The sequence below is a fragment of the Myiozetetes cayanensis genome, unplaced genomic scaffold, assembly GCF_022539395.1.
Source record: "Myiozetetes cayanensis isolate MyiCay16 unplaced genomic scaffold, myiCay2020 scf15, whole genome shotgun sequence".
NCBI classification, from domain to species: domain Eukaryota; kingdom Metazoa; phylum Chordata; class Aves; order Passeriformes; family Tyrannidae; genus Myiozetetes; species Myiozetetes cayanensis.
Window position 1 is genome coordinate 18,599,196 of NW_026087159.1, and position 13,110 is coordinate 18,612,305.

A 13,110-nucleotide genomic window follows, 5' to 3' on the forward strand; every position below is an offset into this window, starting at 1 on the left:
CCAGCATTGTCCTGTGGGCTCCCTCCTTGAAGAAGTGTGGGATTTTCATGCCTTCAGGAGCATTGTGACAGGTAGACCAGGTGGGTGCCATTTTCCACGGCAGAGCAGGACCACCAAGGGCCTGATTAACTTTCTCGTGAAACCCTTGTGTGTGTGGAGGAAGTGGATGAACCTGCACAGTGCTAATGAGAAACAGAATTAAAGATTTCCATCTTTTTTTTCTGTTTAATTGCTTTGAGTGCCCCAGAAATATGTTGTGCTGCCCAAGCAAAGCAATAGAAGAACAGGTAATTTTCCTTGATCCACGTCCATATGGATGCAGCAGAGGGAAGAGGGTTTGGCAAAGCACAGTGTGTGTTAAGGGGCAACTTCTACTTCAAAAAGGGTCAAACCCGCAAAGTTCAGGACCAAATCCTTTCCCTGGAACTACAGTGAACAGTTGGGCATTCTGCTTTGGACCTGTCACCATTGCAAACCACTTGCTTTACAGATTTTATTGGGTCAGTTTAGTGGAAAACAACAGCAGGATTGGGCTTGAAAAACCAAGCATCCTCAAGTCTGTGAGGTGTAATGCCTTGGGAGCTAGAAATGATACAGAATTAGCAGCAAGTGTGCAGATCAGCTTAAATACAGGCCACAATTTCTCCTACCCTAACATTCATTTAACCCCCCCTGCCAAGGAGAATGCAGAGCAGAAAGGAAATTGAGGGGGCTCAGCCTTTGTGGCAAAGGTTTGTGTAAAACAAAATCGCAGCAGGAGGGGATCCATTAGGAGTGAGGTCTCCTGGCAGGGGACAGAACACTCTGCAGGTACTTTTTGTTTGAGACTTGCTTAAGAAATTTATTCAACGTGCTCTTGAAAGTTTAAATGGTCGTTATTAACACCCCCAGTGCAAGCTAACGTTTGGCTGTGAAGCAAATGCACAGCATGGGCTGAGTGGCTGGGAAGGAGCAGCTTGCAGATGCAAACACTGTCGAGCTGGGGGAAAGCAAACGTGGCTGGAGCCAGTTCAGCCAGAGCTGGTGGTACCCCAAGTTTGCTCATAGTTCATTCCTAATGAAGGAGTAAATGTAAAAAGCTTTCAGCGAGTGCCCTTTGATTCCCACCCCAATAAGCTCTAATTTTGCCAGGGAAGGAAAGAGGATGCCCCTTGTGGGGGCACATCTCGTGTCAAGCTTAATATTTCCTTGTGAGGAAATTTGCTGCATTTCAAACACAGATCATGGAAAAGTAATATCCCTTTGTGACAGCAACAAGAGGAAGTCATGAATAATTGAAGGTTTTCTGCTTTGGCCCTGCCATCCCTCAGGAAGCAGAGTGCCTGCTGCTCAGGCAGGCGATTGGAAAATAAGTTTATAGCTGTGATGCTGGCAGCTGAAGATGGAAGGAGAGAGCGAGGAAGAGGAGGAAGGGGTGGAGGAAGTCACACATTGCTGCCTGCTGTGTCCTCACTTGGGGCCATGCAGTGTGAGCCCCACCTGAAACACGTACTGTAAAAAGAGGTTGTGGATCTGTCCTGTCATTAAACACTGAGGAAAGAGTGACTGAGCCTTACTGCTGTGCAGAGCTGCAGGAACCAGCATGTCTTTTGTCCACATGTAAATATGTTGGCTCCAGTCTGGGCCCGAATTATAGATTACACACATATATATATTTTTATATATATATTAGTTAATACTATGCATCCACAGCAATGCATTGATCACTTCTAGGACTGATTTCACTTTAATGACAGGAACCTCTGTCTCAGGTGAGCCTACAGCCCAGGCAGGACTTCTCCTGCTAAAAGTAAAAATACTATAAATATTTTAAAAGATAGCTAGCACTCCACTATTTTTAGTAGAGAAAAGTTTAGCATTCTTTGGTTAACCCTTACTTTACCACCTCAGTTATTTTATTTTAATTAATGTAACAAACAGCCTGAGGACTTTTGGAAGAAAGAATTTTTGCTTTAAAGAGTCTCTATGATTTTGGCCAGTGAAAAACATAAGATACACATCCACAATGTATAAAGAAACTAAATCCTCATATAAGGCATGGGGGTACCTGTGAACAGGTGCCTGGAAATGCTGGAAGAACAGATTCCTGGTATGTCAAGTAAAGTATCTGAATTTGTAATAATTTGTCTGGTAGTTGCATTTGAAAATACCTGCTGACCTCAGGCCAAAATGGAACCTCTTAAACGGGCATATAAATGTACTTTTGGATGATATAAAATGTCATATTTTGGAAAGCCAAAACAAAGCTGCTCAGATAGACCCATTATTTAGGTTGCTGATTATCCATCTGACGTGCTTGCAAAAGGTCACTTGTCTGTGGCTGAAGCCAGGAGAGACCGGGTATGATCTCATCAGCACAGTGAGATCAGGTCTAGGTCATCCACAGCAGGAAGACTTCAAAAGAAGGAAAAACTCCTGGGCTGAAATAGTGGGATGTCTTTCCTGCTCTGCCCTGCCCTGGGTGGGAGCTGCTGCTCCAACCAGCCAGAGGGACCAGAGTTTCCAGGCAGGTGCACTGAGAGCAGACTGGGTGATAACAGCTGAAGCAATTGCAAGCTCTCAGCCTGTGCGAGAGCAGAAGGTGCGAGTGGATGTGATTTGTCACGTCTCTTACCTCGTGGTGCCTCGTTGTTGGGCACTGTTTAACTGCTGTGGTCATGCTGGAGGTGGGGATAGGTTCCCTGAACATTCATCCTGCAGGCACGTTAATGATGCAGGCAGTGATCAAACAGGAGAGTTTGTAGATAACAGCAGGATCACAGCATGGCAGTTGTAATTAGAGGGAATGTGTTGTGGCTGCTCTTTGCATGTGTTCAGAGTGGGAAGGGGAGCCTTGGGTTCCTTAGGGCAGTTAGGGGCTGGTTGCATCTCACAAGGACACGGACAGGGCTTTGAACAGGTCACAAATGTTGATGTGACACAGCTCCCACATGCATTGGCCGCTGTGGCTGGAGCACAGCCCATCCCCAGGGGGGTTAAATGGTTGTGCTGAGTGGCTGCTCTGTGGTGTCTCCCAATATCTGCGTTCCCTCCCTGAAAACTGCCCGAACAAGGAGTTGTTTTCCATCCCCCAGCACCAGGTAGCCAAGTAAAGGTCTTTTTCCCTTTGCAGACTTTTCGAGACCCTCCAGTCACTCTTCTGGTCTGTGTTTGGTCTGCTGAACCTCTACGTCACCAACGTGAAAGCCAGGCACGAATTCACGGAATTCGTTGGGGCCACTATGTTTGGGACCTACAACGTCATCTCCCTGGTTGTGCTGCTGAACATGCTCATAGCCATGATGAACAACTCCTACCAGCTCATTGCTGTGAGTTATCTCCTTCTGTTTTTCTTTCTTGCTTTTATTTTCCTCCGTGTGCCTCATTTGTTCGACTCGCAGCGCATGTGGACCTTCTGGGATGCTGGAGACTGCTGCCCCCAGTTTTTGACAGCAGGTAGTTGGGATTTCTGCTCACCAGCCTGAATCATGCCTGCGGAGGAGGTTTTGCTCTGTTTGTAACGCTGCTTAGCTGGAAAAGGCTTATGAGCTGTGAAATGCCCCTGTCTCCTCCTGTAGAGTAACTTCACTGACCACCTTGTCATTAGTAGCTGATTTACGCTGTGGTAGAGAGAGAATATAAAGGGAAACCTTCCCACTGCTTCCTGATGCTTCGTTTTAACTTGAGAGGTGGGTGTTATATTCCATTTTTTTTATCCTGTTACTGTTTTCTCAGGTGAAACTCTGTGTGTCAGGAGCCCAGTCCTGCAATTTCTTTCTCCCCAGTCTTCCCACCTGAAATTAGATCGTGTTCATCTGTAACACCAGCCAGTCCTCCTGGCAGCTGACTCTGTTAAACCCATATTCTGAGAGTTCTGAGGAATCTCAGTGCAGGATGGATCTGAGCTGAGGCAGCTCAGGGCTGCCAGTTGGCTGTAGAGGCAGTTTGAAACTTAACTTTCATGTGAATGTTCAAAACTGGTTTCTCTACTGTAATCTCATTCTGTGTTCTCAAAAGCCAGTCCGTACCTTGGTGATTAAATTTGTCAGCAGATTGAAAGCTGAAGCAGCATGGCTCTACATTTTAAGGCTCTTCAGGTCAGAAGCAGCATGTAAGGAAGGGAAATCTTGTGTGAACTTCAGGTAAACCACTTCTTTCCAGTTGCTTTCCAGTTCTGACCCCTAACACGGTAGGTTTGGACATAGTGAGGTGATGAGCTGTTACATCATCTGTGAGCAGAAACAGGAGTTGGGAAAGTCAGATTTGTCCTCATCTGGTCATTTGGAAGTACAGGCAGAGTAAAGCCTTGCTCCTCTGCTTTAGGTGGCTCTTTTTTTTTTTTTTTTAAACTCTAGAAAATGGAGGATAAACCAGGGAAAAAACAGAAACAGCACCAGCTGTCCTGCTGTTTCCATTCTCAAATTCCTGGACAACTCTCTGGGGAAATGTGTGGGTGAGCTCCTATCCTGGCTAAAACACACAGAGCAGAGTATCGAGTTGTGCTTGAACAGGTTCCACAACTGCTGTTGATTATCTGCTGATTCAAGTGGCTCCTAAATTCACTCAAACTGAGCACAGACCCATCAAATCGGTGATACTTTTGGACATCTGATCTTTATCATATTACAGAAAACCCTGGGCTTTCCAGATGAGTAGAAAAGGAGTTTATCACAAAGACATTGCTGCTTAATCAGTCTGTTTCAATGCTTTAAGTGCTTTCTCTTTGTTCAGTGCTACTCCTCACATTCCAGGGAGACTGGAATGAGGAGCAGAAAACAAAGATTCTTTACTTGGCCATTTTCTTCCATTCCCCCTCCTTTATTGTCATCAAATAGGCTTGTCACTAAGACAAAGCCCAAACCCAAGACTGACATTAGAATAGCAGTATGTGCTATTCACTGGGATACAAACCACTCATCACCTGAACAATTCGAGTGACACATTACAAACAACCCCCGGTGAATTAGAGAGAGCCATCATCACAATTAACTGAAGCCACTGGTCCAGAGAGAGGGCTGTTGTATTAATGGCTTTGGATGTGGAGCAGCTGGGAGCAGTGACTCGCTCCATCAGAGTCTGCACCCGAGAGGCCTGTGGACAGAGGGCTGAACTCAGCAGATGGCTGAGGTATAATCACAGTTCAGCCCCTGCTCAGGAGAAGGGTAGCGAAAATGCTGCAGGGTACTTCTTCCTCACTTAGGCTGCCACTCCGCTGTTGCTACCGAGAGCAGTGACGTTTCTTGGGAAGGCAAGGGGCAGTCACTTCCCATCTTTTCCCGTGCGGTGCGTGCAGCTGCGTTTTTGAAGCTGAATTCCTGCGTGCGTTCTCTCTCGGGGACAGATTTTCTTCGTGTGTCTTCTAAGGGCAAACATCAATTAATCTTCTCCCTCAAGAAAGGAAGGCGTTAATAAACGTTGAGCTTCACAAATGTGGATCATTTTTTTAACCTCCTGTGATGACGTTCAGCCCTTTCTGAATCACAGCAGACTGGTTCCTGGACTGGGCATTTGTGCCTCCTGGTACTGATATTACATTGGATGTGCCCAGAGTGGCAGCATTCCAGGGAGGGAGGGGGGAAGAAGCCTTTGGGGTGGGGTGGAGTTCGCCTTCTCCAGTGCATCAGTAGGAAATCTTGTGCCACGTGCAGCACTCTGCAGAGAAATACAACAAGCTAGAGGTGGGGGGTGAGCTGAGAGTGCCTCTCTGCTTGCTGATTTCCCTGCAGTGGAGTGGTGAGGACACCTTCATTAATCCTGCCTGCTAACGAGCCAGTGGCACTGCTGCAGTGCAAACTTTGTCCCCTCCTTTCTTGCAGGGACAAAGACACTCCTGCGTTTGTAGCAGGTGCTCTTCAGGTCAGCTTTGCTCCGTTGGCTCGTGTATAAACGTGAATTTCTGCCGGGAGGTTTGAGATGGGAGAATCTAAGTTGCTCCTCTTTGGCCCTTCGTTGTGCCTCCCCAGAGTGGGGATTTTGGGCTTGGTACTCTATTAGGCACTGCAGGCACAGAGCATGAAGCCACAGGTTATCTGGGGAAGACAGAGAATAAAACCCCTGTGCTTTGAATGATTCCTGGCTCAGAGATGGAAGAATTTTCCTGCCTAATTTTTTTGGGTTTTTTTCCTAAGCTACTTCAGACTTCAATAAATACATATTTATTTCTAGGGGTACCCTAAAGCAGTTTGGATGTCGATTATTCTCACACAGGCAATTTTTCTCTCTTTTGCCAAACGTTGTCAAGAGCTGGTTGTGGCAGACACTGTCATTCATCGACCAGTATTTGGGTTTGGGGAAATCAGGGCGTTGGACACCAGACTCAGGGTGCAGATTTAAACGATGGAGTGATATGTATGGATTAGCACATTTAATGAAGGACAAGTGTGAAAATGAGAAATGTTTTGCATAGCAAAACAAAAGCTGTACAGTAAACAGAAATGGTATGTGCAGCTAAAAATAAGTGAAACCTTGACTGTAAGTGTAGGGATGCTGGACATGGAATTTTCTCGATTTTTGCAGAGTAGAGAGCCTAAAAATTAAGGCACAGAGGCACATAAAGATTTTTCAGCTCCCTATTACATTGTTTCTTAAGTAACTTTGGATTTCCATTATGTAGTATTTTCAAACTTTTCTTCATCTACAAAGCACACAAATTCCTCTGGTTTTCTGCAGCATCATGGCAGTAATTGCTACTCGGTTTAATTCACAATGCCAGCAGAAATCCTCTTTCCCACTGTGATTTTTGACCCTGAGGACTGTCAAAAAAATGTTGCACCTCCTCTGCTTGCACAACCTGCACAGTTATTGCTTGGTGGAAGGTGTCCCTGATGATCCCTAAGGTCCCTTTTAACCCAAACCATTCCATGCTTCTGTGATTTCTGTTATATTTCCCCATGAAGGATGATCCCTGTGAAAAAAACGTTGGACCCCTGCTTTCCAGTTCCCTGTTAGGTAGCTGTAGCACACCTTTAGAGGAGTGGGATTGATTCCCAGGACTGGCTGCTCTCTCTGGTGCTCGTGACTGGATAGGGTGAAACAGGTTGCAGCAGTGGAGTGTTGGGATGCTACCATACAGCCTTGTGTGTGAATTTATCCCTGCAGCCTTGCTCCAGACTGCCAGGCAGCTTAATTGCTTTTTGTTAGCAAGCTGAAGTATTCATTTGAAGGTGTAGAACTGTTTGTCTTTTTTTGCTGGCTTTGGCCTAATTACATATAACCCATGGGCTGGAATCAAGTTGTTAATATTCATCTGGTGTTTGCAGAGCCTCTGAACACAGGCACTCGATGTGCTCTGGCTCCACGTGCTGCATCTTTCTTCTGTTGTCAGACCAGACAAAGCTAATTCTCCATCCAAGGGCCCAACCCTGCAAGCCCTGCTCACACCAGTATTGTCATCAGGATCAGAAAGGTTAATCCTTTTCATCTTTGAAAGCCCAAGATGTCTCTGCAGCCCCGGGTACCACCACGGCCAAACCACTCGGGGTCTTATTCAGAGCAGAATTGTTACATTTAAGTAAAAAACAAGAGGAGCTTGCAATCCATAGATGACCTCTGGCTGTTTTAAGATATCCCAGGGAATTTGCTGATGTGATTTGTGGGTTTTTTTTGGTGTAGTTAACACACCAGTGCCCCACCTGACAGGTCAATGAGTCTCTGCTTGTTACGTGCAAAGCAGCTCAGCAAGGTTTGCTCTTGCTACATGATAGAAGTTGAAGTATCCAGATGGAACCACGGAGGCTGCAGCCCCCTGCATTATCCCATCTTTTATTTAGGCCTGACAGGCTCAATTAGCATTATCTTGTGCTTCTGCGTGGAGGGGACTCTTGTTAGAAAGGCAGAAGGAAAAAGTGAAGGATGAAGGAAGAGTGATACTGAGGAAAAAGCAGTGACAAACTAAAAGGGATTTATCCAGGAAGAGCTTTCCCCTGGCATGGAGCAATGGGAACGGCTATATTATTAAGAATTCTCTGAAAAGAGACTTCTTGGTTGCCAGTGCTTCACAGATTTCATTTTCAGCACTCTGGCAAGTAAGTGGATGCTGGTGATGCAGGGGAACAATATATGCACAACCCCATGCAGTGAAATGGGGAGCTGTCTGCTAACCTGGGTGCTGTGTTTCTGTTCGTGGTCCTGTCCTCCACAGCCCCTCAGCCACAACCCCTGCTCATTCTGGGGAGAAAACAGAAGCTGCTCTCCTGAGTCAGTGCTATCTGCACAGCTCAGGGTTCACTTAGAGACTCGAGTGATCTCATACATATACAATTCATCCTTTTCTTTGGGCTCAAGGACGTATTTAAATGATCAGGACATAGGATTTTTTTTCATTTTGGAGCAATTTTTCAATTTTTGGCAGCTAAGCTCAGGCGCTGCATTTACTGTGCAAGTGGGCTGACTTCCAGGGGTGTCAGGCACCTGCTTCTCCCTGCGGTGCTGTGACCTTTGCAGGCTCAGTAAAACACATAATCCAGCCCCACTCCTCGGCTGAGGAAAGGCACTTTATGAGCAGTCATAAAAGAGCAAAACACTAAAGCATTTGGTGCCTGAGTACACGTACAGAGGTATGTGCAGTCAATCTGCAGGGAGGGGGACTCAGACAACACCAGCCTTGGCTCCCAGCTGAGTTTGATCCCGAGGAGACACCCCGAGGTGAAGCCTTGCACCTCCAAATCCCCCTGCAGAACCCACGGGCTGTTTCAGCCCAGTTTCACTGCATTTTGCTCTGCTCTTCACCAACATAACACGACTCACGTGCTGGCTTTTAGGCCCTCCTGGGTTGTCCTTTTTCCCTTTGAAATATATCTGTGGCTCCCCAGCTTGAGGAGGCAAAGCCAAACTAAGTGCTTTGCACCTGGAGTGCCAGGTGGGAAATTTTGTGATGCTCCTTCCTTTCCAGGGCGAGTTGGTGCCAGAGTCTCACCCTGGCTCTCAATAAAGCTGTGCCCAGCAGAGAGAGTTTATTCATCTCGTGGAGAATCCAGCTGTGCCAAGATTCCCATCCTCCAGCATTAGCTGCACTGATAGGATTGAGCACCCTAAAGCCATAAAGGCTGAGAATTGAGCTCAGTTTCTAAGCTTTAGTTAGGACTACTGATTGCTGAGAGAGGAACATGCACTTTCTGAAGCCCAGCAGTACCTCCAGTGCAGTAAGTGCATGATAACTTCTGCAATTACAAGTTTATAGACTCATAGAATTGTTTGGGTTGTTTCTTCTTCCTTGGAAGTCAAATCCTAGGCTGACTGGCTATGCAGGGGGAAAAAAAAAAAATCAAAGATAATATTCTGGAAAGAGCCCAAGAAGAAATGAGGCTAAATTCTTTTTCATGGTACTAAGTCATCAGCACTTAAGGTTTACCGATTTTGACCAAGGTGGACGGGCCACCTTTACTTAACCCGTAAAAGGAACATATATTAATTATATGTGTTCGAAAAATTAGCAATGCCTTCTCAGCCCACCATTTCTCTAGGGGCATGTGTGAATTACTTGATTCTGACCCGGCTGGAGGTAGTTAACGTGATCAGCACAGATGCCCCTTATCTTTCTGACCTTCAGCGTGGAGAGAGGCTCTTATCAGGCAGCGTTAAATGGATGGCAGGAAGAACAAAGCCTGGGTGATATCTTTCCCATTGTTTCTTCCTCCTGAGGCTTTTTAGAGAAGTATTTGCATGACCTTCCTGCTGCTCCGATTTATTTGACTAGTAAAATAAAAACAGGACTTTACTGGAATATGACTGCAGAAACAAGAAGGTGTCAGTTCACATAATTTAACTGCACTTAAAATCAGCACAATCCCCAGTTCTCTGTTTTCTTTAATATTACTTGGCCTTCTCATTAGCTGTTGTTTCCATCCAAGATACTGGTGGGAGATTAAATGTAACTGGATTTTATATATATATAAAAACACCACACACACACATATATATTACATATATATAACATCTAAGTACATATATAATAAAAACTTCAATTAGGAATATATTCTGCACATGGAAGATGCAAATAGCAGAGATGCTAAAGCATGCATTTTCCAAATACAAACAAACAGATTCCCCAGGGCTGGGGGAATCAGCCAACTCCCTCAGCTCCCTCCCAGTTTGGAGGCCTGTTCTGGGCAGGGATGGGCAGTCCCACAGCTCATCTGCAGGTGTGCTGTGCTCTCACTCAGGAGGGAATGCCCTTGCTCTGTTTAGAAGCCACTGGTGGTTTTCTTTTCCATTGCAACCAGAGACCATAATTTCCATTTCCATGTAATTTCTGAGCCTCTTTTCCTGTGCTCCAAGGATGGACTCCTCTATCCATCTTCTAATAAAATGCAGTTGCTGTGCTGTATGTCTTGTTGACACTCCCAAGTGGTGAACCTCAGACACTGCCAAATTAAGGAAACTTTTCCTAACTTCCTGCAGTACTGAGTGTTCTTTCATGGGCTCTGCCCTGAGGGGGATCTTCCCCCAGCTTTCAGGTTTTTAAGGCTCACAGTCCCAATGATGGCTTATCTGCTATGTAAAAACTTAGATTTGTGGGGGTTTTTTCTCCCTTGTGCTCTGTTTGCTTTCCTCTCCCAAGAGCCTTGAGCCTTCTGCCAGACAGGGATAGCTCTTGTCTGAAGAATTCTTGTCTAAGAATTCACTTTATCCCAGTGCTGGGATTTATTTGTGAGCATTTCTTCAGGACTTGCCTTTTCTTTTTCTGTGCTGCAGCCAAAGCTCTTCTGCATCCCTCCTGGAGCTGCTGCCTGGAGAGCTGCTCTACCTTTCCCCCCTCCTGCCTTGCCTGCTGCTGCACATCCCAGCACTCCTTTGGTTTAATTGCCTTTGTAACTCCCTGATTTTTTGCATAGACTCTTTCTTTCTATGGCATATTTTTCTCTGAGAAATGTTAAGCATCATTTAAGTCAAATAAACAGCCTGCTTGGATTTTTGCTGCTTGCTCCTCTGAGTTTGTTTCTCACCAAACTCCCAAGCTCTGCTGATGTTTTTACCAGTTTGCCCAGCACATATCTGCAAAATTACCAGCTTTGAAACTGCACAGGAGTTGTCTGTGGCAGGTTCTGTAAAGATTAACTTTCTCCTGACCCTCATTCTGCAGTGCTCTCTGTTCAAGGCACACAAGGGCATCTTCCTTGTGCTGGCCTGCTTAACATCCAGCACTGACATATTATCTGTGCTGCTTCCTGCTCTGGGTTTAGCAAAGAGCAATAAAGAGGCACGTGAGAGAGGAATATATTATACAGTCTAATGACTTCTGCTACGTTTTACAGCACATACTGCAATTGCACAACAGAAAAAGCACCTTTTGAAGTTGCTGTGCCTCTCAGGCAGCCATCCTCCCTCACTCAGGTAAATGTTGCATTTCTCCCTCCTTCCTAGAGGAAAGTACCACGGCTTGGCCACATCCTGGTCTTGTGGGGCTGCCAGTGGCTCTTCCTGAGACGGGGCAGCAGCAGTCCTGCTGCAGAAATCACAGCAGCTTCTGTGCCAGCACTCCCAGCACAACTGGAAAGCTTCCCATCCCTCCTTCGAAGGCAGCCCCAGCCAGCCAGCCTGGTCCTGAGGGCATTGTCACAGCCATCTCTATCTGCATCTGACAGGCAGCAGCCCTCTGAGTGTTGTGGAATAAAACACAAGACAGGCACGTGCAGCCCTTTTTGTGCCAGCTAAAACAGCAGGAGAGATCTTTGTACTTTATCCTTCCTTGATTGTAGCTGAAGTAACTGATTATCTTGTGATTGTGTGTCATGGAATCACAGAATGGTTTGGGGTGGAAGGGACCTTAAACGTCACCTAGTCCAATGCTCATGGGCAAGGACATCTTCCACTAGCCCAGGATGCTCCAACCTGCCCTTGGACACTTCCAGGGATGGGGCAGCCACAGCTTCTCTGGGCAGCCTGTGCCAGGGCCTACCCACCCTCCCAGGAAGGGATTTCTTCCCAATCTCTCATCTAACCCTGCCCTTCTGAGCTGAGACTCTGCACCAGCCTGATCCAGAGCAAACCACAGTGTGCCAGAGTTCAGGGAGCTGCCAGAATCCATTTCAGCCTGGCAACCTGGAGCTGCCTGAAATTCAGGGCTATCCCAGTGCTTCCAGGGATGCTAACTCAAGAGTCAGGATGCTGGGCTCCCGATTTGCCGGAGGCTTCCCACGGGCCAGCCCTCTGCTTCAGGTTCTGTGTGCTGAGAGAAAAGTCACAGGGATTTCCTCCCCCAGCTTCCTAGCCACGAGGGAACTGCAATAGTGAAGTTGTGAAGAGGTGAGGAACCCTGTGGCAGGGGTAAACCACCTCATACAGAGAGCTGGCACCCTCTTCCATTGTTGGGTCTCAGGACCCACAGGTAATCTGGTTGTTATTTGGCAAAGGTGATCTAACTTGTATTGCCCAACAAGCAGAGGTTGATGGAAATCTTTATAGAAAAACATCTCACAGACTGTAAACAACACATTTTCTACACAGAGATAAAGATGGAGATTAATGCTTGAATTATCCTGGATAATTAGCGTAGCAGGTAATCACTTAAAATCTGGCACATCTGTGAACACCTCACTTTGACTGAATTAGGTGATGTTTGCAACTGCTACAGTAAGATGGCTTCAGTGATCCCAGTGGGAAATCTTTGTGGGAGATTAATTCTCACTTCAAAAGGCAGAGATTTGCCAGAGGATTATGTGTCCAGGATGACACATCCACATTCTTGTAGGAAGCAAGACCTTTTTTTTTTTCCTCACAGTGAAGCCAAGTGCTGGTTTCTTTGAGTTCCTGATTCTTTGAGCTTTGAGGGCTCGGCCCTCTTCAGTAGAGTGTTTGATGGCTGAAATGCTGAACAGTGCTTGAAAGAAAACCACAAGAACAATGGCAAAAGAGAGGACAGTGAAATCCAAACTTGGGTTAAAATTCCTGAAGCAGCAAGGTCATGCTTGCAAAGCTCCTGGATGTGTTCCTTTAGCTTGTTATAAAATGTCCTCTTAAGAACACTTGGAGACAGCACAGGTCTGTGAGGATCCTGTCCCCACTGCTCAGATTCAGGCAGCTCCCAAAAATGTCCATCTTGTCCTGCAGTCACTGGGGAGACACCCCAAATCTGGAGCCCCATTCCCAGCCAGTGCAGTGACTGTTGTGCTGGCTCTAGCTCATGAGTGCTTC

At 46.2% G+C, this 13,110-nt stretch overlaps 1 protein-coding gene across 1 annotated transcript in view; it reads left to right on the top strand.

Moving 5' to 3' along the window:
- Nucleotides 1–13,110, top strand: part of TRPC5 (transient receptor potential cation channel subfamily C member 5) — a 93,785-nt gene that overhangs the window by 67,059 nt on the left and 13,616 nt on the right. Inside the window, exon 7 of the mRNA XM_050310546.1 lies at nt 3,113–3,308. Within this exon, the coding sequence (XP_050166503.1) occupies nt 3,113–3,308 (196 nt within the window). The remainder of the gene's footprint in view (nt 1–3,112; nt 3,309–13,110) is intronic.